The 11,442-nt window shown below is 37.9% G+C and overlaps 1 protein-coding gene across 1 annotated transcript; it reads right to left on the bottom strand.

Moving 5' to 3' along the window:
• Positions 1-6,874: 6,874 nt before the first annotated feature.
• RGS21 (regulator of G protein signaling 21) lies at positions 6,875-10,494 on the bottom strand. Its single transcript, XM_026043771.1, has 4 exons — positions 10,402-10,494; positions 9,219-9,300; positions 7,988-8,154; positions 6,875-7,078 (listed from the first exon to the last, which is right to left on the bottom strand). The coding sequence occupies exons 1-4, from the start codon at positions 10,492-10,494 to the stop codon at positions 6,875-6,877; spliced, it is 546 nt and encodes a 181-aa protein (XP_025899556.1).
• Positions 10,495-11,442: the final 948 nt, after the last annotated feature.

Genomic DNA, 11,442 nt, shown 5'->3' with positions numbered 1-11,442 from the left:
ACTGTTTTCTAAGATGAGCTCAGAAGAAATCTACACTTCCTTTTGTTGTAATATTCCTCCTTGTTGTAATATTCAGTTGTCTGCACAGTAACTCATTAACTTTCTGGCCACAGCTGTGGGGTAAGCTTGGATTTAAGTCCTTTCATGAATTGGCCTCCTTTTTTTTTTTTGGGACAAGGTGTATGTTACAAGTATAAAGTGACAAGGAACTTATTATGTCAAGGTTTAAAAAGATGGCTAGGGAATCTTCCTTTAGTTCAATGTTTTGCTCTTTCTCCTTCTCTTGTTGTGAGTTATGACTTTTCTTAGTGTAACAACAAGTTATACGCTTATGGATATCATAGATCATGGTAACATGGTAAACATTTTCTGACAGGTTCCACCTTTAATCAAGAAATGTAGTACGGACTCCCAATGCCATTCATTTTGCAGTTCAGTTGGAAACACAAAGGTACTGAAGGAAGTCTAGACCTTGCAGAACCTAAAAACTTAGGTTTATTTGGCTTGTTCACATCTAATATCTGTGCCAGTTTTGAAGCTTCATTCAACTGAGGCTTCCAGTTGGTGGAGAAGAGGGGGACACGCAAGTTAGCACTGGGACATGGCAAGCAGCTTGTCACAAGAGAATCTCCAACCAGAGGAGGCTGAACATGACTGAGCTCTTCTATGTGCACAGTGATTTTTTCCATAGTGCCAGAATACTGCTTTTCCACTTCCAATTTACCTCAAATATTCAGCAAGATGGAGAACCAGCATATCCTAAGCATGAAGGTCCTGAAGGCAGCTTGAAACTTTGAGCAAAATGAATGTGAGTTGTTCGAATTTCATGTTAGATATATTTCTCCAAGGTCTTCATGCCAGCAGGGCTATCCAGAAAACTGCCACAAGGTGGTACCACAGTATTTGGTAAGATGTTGAGATGACCGTATTTAAAAAAAAAAAGAATTTTCTTAGCATAGGCTTAATGCAAAATACATGTGCGTGCAACGTGTTTTAAGATGTTACCTGGAAGAAATACCCTTTAATGATGCAGAAGGTTTCCCTGCAGAACTTCAGATTGCTCTTCTAATTGCTCTAGCAATCAGTAGTGAAGCCTATCTGCTGCGCTTAGACTTTTTTCCCGCTTGGTTCATTTTGTATTTATTATTCCAGTAARTCTTCCATCTGATGGGAGTTCTGGCCTTTCCTTGAGGAAAATAAGAAAAAAAAAAATCCTAATTAACCTAAATCTGTATTTTGTAGCTATAATCTCATTACTCTGGTTCCTTGAAGCACGTTCTGTGTCTTCTGTTTGTGTTCGGCTTTCCACTCCTGGATGTGTTGCCTTCACTTCTACGKCACTGTAGAAGATTTTTGAACCAGTTTTCTAATGGATGTTTTCTTTTTCATATATACTGTCAGCAAAGGATCGATTCCTAGGATAATTTTAAATATATAATGTAGAATATAAATGTAAAACAAAAATATACAATGGATAGAAGCAAGGTTGTATGGAATATGAGAATCATATTTTATCTATTTATCTTTTTAAATGAACCACTATGTCATAGATGGTAAYACCTTTACTGAGCATTTGGGTAGACAATCACTCGCAGGAATTATTTGATTGACTTCAAGTACCAAAGCCCAAAGAATCTGTCTCACTGAGGACAGTAAAATATGAATACAGTCAAATATTAATTCATTCTAAAAAGACACAGTTTTTTTAGTACTAATAAAAACACGATGTGAAAGCATTAACAAAAGCTTGAAGAGTTACCATGAAATATGACTGTAACCTGCAGGCATATTTAAAAAAAAAAAAAAAAAAAAAAATCTGAGTTTTGATTTCTGCTCTGGAAGCTAAGCTCTGGAAATTAGTATTTAAGGAAATACTAGGAAATAGGAAATAGGTTTGAAACGACTCATAATGCGCAGATGATAATTGTGCTCCAAGACAAGTGGTGCTGCTGTCCAAATTTGAAATCATCTATGGAAAGTTCCCTTGCAGCACCAGGCCCAGGGCATCTTAGCAATGCAAGTGCTAAGAACCTAGTGTCAGTCCATGTCACTTCATCTGTCATCCCCTAGTTTGTGTAGCCTCAAATTACAGCATCAAGAGCGTTTTGGAAATTTTGTGTCATCAGTCTGAATTTGCTTATGYGTCTTGTCTACTGAATATAACGTTTTAAATAGCAAATTAGTTCAGCCATCCAGAGGAGAGCTCACCCTGTTGTGTTACATGAAGAAGAATATTCTTGAGGTTTTCTTTCTTTTATTTTTGCAGATTGTATATCATGTAATTATTTAGGAGTAAATGCCTCCTACCCTACATGTTGGGTATTTGCTTGGGTTAGTGACAGAAATATCTATGACTAGAGAAAGAGATATCTATGATCAGAAGAAATATTAAATAATGTTCTTAGATGTAGTGCATTAGTCTAGGGAGAAAAAGATCTTCAGCCTACAGGTAAGAAAGCACTCATTTCATATTTCAGAAAAAGAAAAAGGTAATATACTTTATGACTATTTTGTTGCCCTAATTCATTCATATATCTGTAGCTGTGTAGTCATGGGAGTAACTGCTGTCAATGCAGTTAAGAATTCTATTATTCAAAATATTAAATCATGAATCCTATGAATTCTTCCCTTCCTGTCKTCTTTGCTGAAACATGAAATTTAGAAGACGTTTTTTAGAACAGATTTAGAAAAATGTGAAATTCTTCAAGAAACGCAATTTACCTGAGACCTTAGGCTAGAGGCTTTATGAGCCTTTAGGCTAGAAGCATTGCCTTATAAAAAGTGGTTTCCCCAGAGGTATTTTTGCTTGCTTGTTTGCCATTGAGTACCTGCTTCTGTTTGCTTTCGTAGCGCTGTTACGCACAGCAGGCAAGCTATTTGCAGAGCTAAACAGGACCTGCATGCAAAGCTAAATGCAAACAGATCTCAACTGGGAGACAAATCCGGTTCTGCTCATTTTATACCCAAATAACTAAACTCATGCAAGGCAGAGAAGAAGAGAGGGTAATGCCTCTTTCAGAACAGGAACGGTGTCAGGGCAGCGAGAAGCCGTAAGCAGCCAAAATGAGAAATAAGGCAACCAAGTCATTCACTCTGATGTGGGCTAGTTTTTCTCGCTAAAGATGAGAGCACCCAGAAACTTCSTGTTCTAAGAATAAGCGTGTCTAAGAATGCTTTGAATCCAATTTCCATGCGCTAGTGATATAGAAGTTGGAAAATGGGAAGAAATGGGAAAGAAGCTGTTCTAGGAAGTGTGGCCTTTGTAACGATGTTTAAAATAGAGCTTTCAATGATAATTTCAGTGCCAACTGTCAGTCCTTCAAAATACCTGCTACTACTACGTATTTCAAATGAAGTAATTTTACTTTAAAACAAAAAATGACAGTATGAAATAATTCAAGCTGCTATACGCAGAGCAGAGTCAAATTAACCATTTTTTTATCATGATGCATTTACTGAGTGATTATGGATATGCAGGGTTATCTCATTCATCTCCCAAACTCATATTCTCATTACATTTTTCCTTAGCTACRTGAGATCTATGACCTGTGTTAAAATATACAGCAGTTTCTTTACATAACTTGTTTCTCTTTTGGTTTTCAATATATTGAAAGGCAGATGATATACTTCATGCTTCAGATTTATATATATGCGTGTGTGTGTATATAATCATATATATAAATTTACATCATTCATGTGAAGCATAATTGTCAAGTAGAAGTGTAGAGAGGTTATATAAATTTCATAAATGTAATCTGTATGCATTTTCAATAAATCAGCTTGTTTTCCCCAAAATTCAGGCTGGAGKGTGTCTTGACGGAAAAACATCTTTATTTTAGTTGCTGGTGCTCAGAATGTTTTTGSATGTTTTATATGTCTAGCTCTGATAGAAGGTGGGGCGTTGTTCCCACCATGTGGGTACATGTGTCTCCCATTTGCTCTAACATCCACAGGCTTGATATTGGTGCTTCAGGACATTGGAGCATCATTGCATTAGCAAGGGATTTTCTATCAAAACGGGATATGTTGTCTCCTGGGATCCAGCTTTTCCGGAAGCATGCTGAATTTGGCRGGATTTGGCCAAATACAGGTGGGAACTCCACCAGAATTTGTCTGATGTTCCTTTTCTGCTAGAAGAAATGAAGTGTCTGTTTTGAGTTTATTTCTAGCAATTTTATTTGGCATGATTTTTTCGTATCTCTACTTTATTATTTTTAGTATTATTTCATTATAAGAGTGGCTCCTTTTAAAAATAAATTCTTCTTAGAGTGGGAACTGGCTTGGACTTACAAACAGAAAGAAAGAATAAATGAGTCCTATCCCCAAAGCAACTGGGAAAGGCTTGGAGTGAAAATGTTTCCAGCACAACTTCCCACGAATGCTTTCTACTTAGSTGCAGCAGTATTTTCTTCCTCCTCTTACTATTGACTTGAAGAAGAAARCAAACAAACAAAAAAAAATCCACACAAATAAAAACCCTCAAAAATGTAAGAAAATTTTTGAATGTGTAATATTCAATATTACCACACTGTAACCTTATTTTCTTTTCCTCTTACAAATCTGGAGCCATTATAAATAATTCTGGTAACGTGCTAACACTTAAGGCTATGAGGAATAGACAGTGCACAAAATTTTAAGTGTAGTTATGATTCTCSCTGCTAAATTCAGAAAACCTTGCTATAAACCTTTAGTGTCTTTGACGACCAAATTATTACTCTGACATATTAAATGCCTTTGCTCTGATGGATTGTTCTGAAGCCTGAGAACAGGGCCGCCTTTTCCTTTGTGTRTATGTGTTTGATAATGGGTATAATGGCTGTATCTAAATGCTAAATGTTAGGAGTGCAAAAATGTTAGGAATTCTCAATTCTTGAAGAAAGGTGTGCAGTGGATTGTAGAGATCTACTCAGATATCAGGGGCTGGAGTATCCGTTTCTATTGAGTTTCCTACTGTGGTTTTTATGTAGTTATTGGAACAAGAAGTGTTACTGAAATCARGTTTGATGGGCTTGACTTTATTTTTAATTTCTCCTTCTAGTGTGTTTGCAAACTATCAGGAAGAGGAGGTTCCTGCCTGCTACTACCTTGTCCATTCTTTCCCAGTGGCTTGTGAAGGAAAAGGTCAAGRGTGTAGGTGTTTTAAAGGAAAATTTTATGATTGTACATCTCTTTGAAGTATTTTTTCTCCTCAGGTCACAAAAGGGGCAGAACATTTCAGSTTCCTAGCTGCCCTAATAAGCACGACGACTTGATCCTGCCTCGTTCTACCCACGGGAATGTTCCGTTGTGAARATGAGGGTTGGGTTTGGAGCAAGGAGGAGAGGCCGCCTGCTATGTTTCTGAGTAAACGGCATCGTTTCAGTGATCCCGGTCACCGCCTTGGCAGTGACTTTCCCCAGCAGAAATTCCCCAGGGCAGCGGCCGCGCTGCGGGCGGAAGCTGCCGTTTTCCCCAGAAGCATCGTTGCAAAATGAGCGGTCGCTGCGGGACAGCAAAGAGCAGAAACCACATCCTCCTTGTAGCCCAGCCCTGAAACCCTGTTCCTCTGGTGCCTGTTAGTATTGGGCAAAAAAGATGGGGAAAAAGAAAGGGAGAGGTGAGAATAAGAGCTGGGAAATGGAGTAGTTTTAGGGTAATAAATAGCAGTTTTGCACTGTAGGTAGCCCACGTAGGCCGAGGCAGTCTGTGGATCTAAGCACGTATCCAAAGGCAGAAYTTTGGGGCTTTCAGGCGATGTAACGTCTCTTATTGTCTAAACTGAATTAGTTTCCTGATTTGGCTTGATAARTTGAAAGGCACTCCCATGTGGAGAACACGATAGCACGTAGAGGATGGAGCTGAGATCCAAACAGGGCCTTTCCTGGAAAAGCAGAGAAGCTCAAAAACAAATGTGTTGAGGTCGTATCAAATGAAAGCCTTTAATTTTAAAATCTAATTGTTGTCCATTCTATTTAGAATAACTTTCTGTAGTGAAGATTGCTCTTGCCCCRAATGTTGAAACTGTTTTCCTCAAAACTACACAATTTTTCCTTCCTCCACCCCAAAAGAGGCATTGAATCCTCCAGCAGGTTTGCAGCAGATCAGTGTGGGCTTAGGGACACGTTAGGGAYCTGATTCCAGTACAGTTCTGTCATACCTTCCTGCTTTTGATACTGATGTCATGGCTAAATTCTGATTTAAATGCGTAATTTCCTAAAAACATTTCTCTGTTCTCTATTCCTTTCTTCCAAAATGCMCACGTAACTAATGAAATGAGACCTCTCAATGAAGAATTTAAATGAAACAAACATCAAGAACATCGAAGAAAGACATCTTGAAGAAAATTGTTATTAGGAAACATCAATTTATTCTTAATACTAGGAATGTTTGTTAAAAGGCATTGATTATGAAATATTGTCTRTAATTCATTACCTGCCACATTTCAACTTTTTTTCCTGTTCTGCATCAACATATACAACATTTTAAAAATGCTTACAAATTTCAAATAATAAAATGAATGAATTTTTCACAGGAAAAACATTTTTGAGTCTATGCTTCTAAATAAAAAAATCAACAATAAAGCAGTAACCCAGAGCATTTTGGATAAAGAAATGTGAGGACCTTTGAGAAATACAGCAAGCATCAGTGATACTATTCATAGAAGCCTTCTTTATGTCTAAAAATCTAACTAAAATGTCTCAGCAGATTCTATTCTGTTTCTTGAATATTCTCCACCAAGTTTATTAGAGAGAATATGAGTATTGTACTGAAAAATAAGGTGGCAAAGAAGTCTTCGATCTAGTTTATACAGTTACATAAGGAAAATGTGATGTGTCCTGAGTAGCAATCGAAGGTGTTCAAAATCCATAATTCCTTGTCTTGGGTGTTTTCCTCCTTACAAAAAGGGGAGCCACCGTTTCTGGTTCCCATCCTGCTGCTTATTTACTAGCTCCTTATACTCCTCRGACCTGAGAAACCTGGGGAAAGAGTCCTTTGCCATGAGGCTGTAGACCAACCGCTGCGCATCATCGAAGCACCCGAGGGTGGGCTCGGAGATGTTCTGGGAGATGTGATTTCTGGTATGAAAGTCAATATTGATCTGGAGGTCAAAAGGAGGCAGAAAGTGAATTTCAGTGTGATTAGAAAGCTGTGTATCTGACGGTCAGCATTTGAATTTCCTCTGAAAATGCCCTGCCTGAGGCAAATTAGCAGGAAGTTCATGCCTTCATTATCTGGTATACTGAATTCTTAACTTAATTTGGCTATCTAGGTTTAAAGGAATAATATCACTAAAAGAGAAAGGGGGGGGGGGGAAAAGTCTCTTGTTTATTTTGTTTTGTTTTTTTCCCCCAAACCAAATCCTATGAAGAACTGATGACTGAATGGTTGATAAAAGATGTAGGTATTTAGCATTATTTTAGGATTTGGACAGAAATATCTGTAAGTGTTTTGCTTTTAATAGCAAAACTTTCATCTGTGGATTCAGGGATGTACTAATCTCCGTCACTACCAAATGAAAATCATCATATGCGAGCTTGTGAGCGCACATCTGATTGATAATTACAAATTTGTTCCTTGACTGAGTGCTGTAACCAAAATATCTGTAAGCTGGTATCTTAATATTCACATCAAAAGCAAATGCATAAATTGTGATCATTAGTATTCCAATATACTGATATCTATAATGAACACAATTTCCTCCATATTGTGCTATAATTGTAATCAGTAAAAATAAATTATGCTGAAAATGTTTCCTTAAATTTTAAGGTAACATTTCTGAATGTAAGTGGTGCTGGTGGGAAGGATGCCCTGGAAGTACKCGGTGTAACCATGAGATGTCTTTGTTTCACAGCTCCCTACGGCTTTCTCCTCCGCAAACAAAGGATGCGGGAATAGAAGAAAAGCTACCATGAACTTCACTTTTGGTCATTCAGAGAGYTCAGTTCTCAGCTTTCTACTTGATTTCCAACCACAGTGAGTACCCAAAATACCTGTCTGAACTGCTTACCTCCTTTGGAGCATCGGCCTGTATGAAGTCTGAATAAATCTTTTGGGCTTTTRAGACCATTTTAGTGGAGGATTTGGTTTTCTTGAAGTCCTCACAGGCCAGCCAGAACTCAATGTTCTCCTCACTGAAYTCAGAGCGCAGGAATGTTCTAAAAGCCGCCAGACCATCTGGAAAAGGAGAGGCCACGTGGTGGGGCCAGAACAACACAGAAGGTCCATACATGAAGCCTAGTGCAAAGGGGGTCTTGGAGACTCGGGTCTCTGAAAGACTTTGAGGTGACAAAGCAACTGGTGATTTGAGGGTAGCATCTGGTCTAAGATATGCTCTGAAAATTAAGTCATACTGTGTTATGCTAGAGTGTTGCTTCCCAGGGTAAGGGTAGCTTGGCTAAATAGTACTTAGGCCTGCTTTCAAGTAGGGATCAAGTTCTTGATGGAGAGATGGTCTCTTTGATGCTTTGTTTGGCATTCAGTGTGTCTTAAGTTTGGGGAGAGTGTGGAGAAGAAACAGAGAAAAGCTGTTTTGGGAGATTTTTGTTGGTTTTAGAATAATCCCTCATCACTTCAGCTTCATAAAAGAAGTAGTTGATGACCCCGCAAYGTAGCTGGTTTGTCAGGTTGTAGCTAACTGGGCACAACTGGGAGGCAGCCGCAGTCCAGGCCCCAAGTGCCATCAGGAAAATGGTGAAGGTGTAAGGAAGCTTGGACCAGCTACGCATGGTTTGGGGTTTAAGGACAGCGAGTATGAGATCCTGGACGAATGACCCTGGGATTTTTAGAAATGATTGTTYTCTGACTGCAAATCAGTGCAAAAGAAGAAAGAATATTTAAGATTTTTTTTTTCTTTTTTTCCCATGCTTTCACTATTGAAGTGGGTTATCTTTAACATGAATAGAAAAAGAAACTCATTGGAATCTACTCCCCACCCGAAGCATTAAACTTGTTCAGTTATTCCCATTCTGCTTGCACAGCTATCATCACAAGAGTGCTAACCCCTGTAAGTTCAAGTTTGACTTGTGTCCGGCTCTTTTGATTCAAGGGCACTTCAAGACAGTGTTCTTCTTAGCTGAGAAGCAAATAGCACGACTGCTAAATGCATTATTTAAAGTAGGAAAGACAGAATATATTGCACTGAGTTTAATATCTTTGCAGAATACATTGCACTGAGTTTTATCTTTGTAAAATGAAATTTCTTTCTTATTAATCCTATATTTTTTTAATATACTACTTACCTTTATTGGCTAGTAGTGTGTCCACAGACTCAGACCAGGCCATAGTTTCCCTAGTCGCTGACCTGTAGAAACAACATCTATCCTTGAAAATGGCACTGTGATCTTTTGCTGGTGCATGCCATGGTTATTCTACTGTTTGCAACATCCCCACTGTTCCCTTTCCAGCCTCACTGGAGAAGCAGGACAAGTCTTTAAGTGCTACCCTATGTACATATGCAAGGCAACAAAACATATGTCTCAGACTTGTTTAGGGTGGAAAGAACCACGCAGACTCAAAGTAGGTTGCTATTTGACATTGACAGTTTGGTTATTCATCCAGAAAACAGTGTTTATGTTTGCACATGGTTGAGCTGTGATTAAGGCACAGAATGGAAATACTGTGTTCTGGGGTATGTACTGAATTTCTTCACAAATTTAGATGGATTAAACATTAATTTATATGACGCTTCCTGTTTAGAACATATGGAATCCTGTTCCCAATCAAAGAAACCTTACAAATAAACTTGTGTGCAACTTAGTCATTTTTTACTGAAAAAAAATCATGTAAGGGAGGACCTTTATGCCAGCTATTGAACTTAAATACACATGGCARATGGAGGGGTGTATCCTACAGATGTTTGTCAGCATCACCAGTAATGGTTGTCTCTAATTATAAATTTATCAAGAGTTTATGTGATAGTGTCAATGCAAGTACTTAACCACAGGTGCATTTATGATMGTTACTCTAAGATTGTTTCACTGATGCCCCTAAGGTGTAAGTATTATATTATTTTGTAGCTACTTGTTTACATGTTTAATATGAAAATGTTTAAAAGAAATTAATATAAATACACATAGTATATATGCACGCAAAATAATGAAATAATGTAAATGTATTCAATATGCATTGAAAATATGAGTGAAAACCAAAGATAGGTTTAGCTAGTATTTTGTGACATATGAGCAAATGGAATTAATTGGGGAGAGTTTCTTTTAGGAACTTAAGTGAATTTTAAATTTAAAAATAATTTATSAGCTTTTCAGTGAATATTGAAGTTTCCTTGTCAAATGATCAAGGATCAGGAAAGTCTGCTCGTCTTCCACATAAGTAATATTATTTGAATCCTTTAAAGAATGACCGCACAAATCTYTTTGGATTTACTTGAATGGTAGACAGAACTGAGGACTAGGTATCAAAAATCACCTTCACCTGTCCAAAGTCTGACTTGCATTTGTTGAACAGGGCAATCACCAGTGTAGTAGAATGTGTAGAGTAGACCTTGCCAATGAGAAACATCCCGTTAGCTCCTGTGAGACTCTCCATGAGAAGAAGGGGGCTGCAAGGGTTCCTTTGTAACCAGTTGATGATATGTGTTTGAAAAGGAAGTTTGAAGCAAATCCTTGGCCTTGCTTGCCTGCCCGCCACATGTTATTTCTGCAGTGACAGATTAATTAAATAGATGTCAACTATCCAGGATCCCCAAACAGCATCTGAGCTAGATGCTAATTTCAGTAGACCTTGTGAAACAGCTTTTCTTGCTGAATTAATTTATTAACCTAAGAAACCATCTTCATTATGTATATTCCTAAAAGGGTTGCCTTGTACTCACCTGAGTGCAACGTGGGAAAAGGAGCCTCTCTCCCGTAGCTCTTTTGGTTTCCTGCTGTTTCCCCTTAACCAGGTTCAATATCTTATTGTTCTGTTGAATCCATTTGTTATCCAAGCTTGCTTGGATACCTCTGCTTCAGCATAAACTCAGTAGAAAGAAAGGTAATATTCTGTTGGCCCAGACAATTGAAATGGAAGATTTCTTATATGGGGAGAAAACAAAAAGATCTGGGTGCTGCTGGAGTCTTGGTAGCATGAAACTGGCTGTCATATGAGAAGCAAATGCATTTTAATTGCAGCACTATGGAAATGGCTATCCTCTACCTTCCAATAGCACTGCACAGATTTGTAAATTGACTTTACTTTTCTCAAAATATTGTTTTTTCCATATGCATAACTGTGTGTCTTCAGCATGCCACAGAATTGTTTTGCATAAGGAAATGAGCTGTTATTTTCCACCCAAGCAAAATAGGTCCTTCAGGTAAAATGATTTCAAGTTCAGTTTGCCAAAATATTCAACAATATTCTATGAAAGCTCATATAAAAGATTTCCAAATCCAAACCTACGTTAGCAGGGATTTGAAGGGAAAAAAAATCCCAAGAAACTGTGCAACATTGAAGATTGCCACTTACTGA

The sequence above is a fragment of the Nothoprocta perdicaria genome, unplaced genomic scaffold (assembly GCF_003342845.1).
Source record: "Nothoprocta perdicaria isolate Ctin4 unplaced genomic scaffold, notPer1 scaffold_34, whole genome shotgun sequence".
Lineage (NCBI taxonomy): Eukaryota > Metazoa > Chordata > Aves > Tinamiformes > Tinamidae > Nothoprocta > Nothoprocta perdicaria.
Note: the sequence above shows the minus strand (reverse complement) of the source record. Positions and strands in the feature narration are given on the sequence as shown.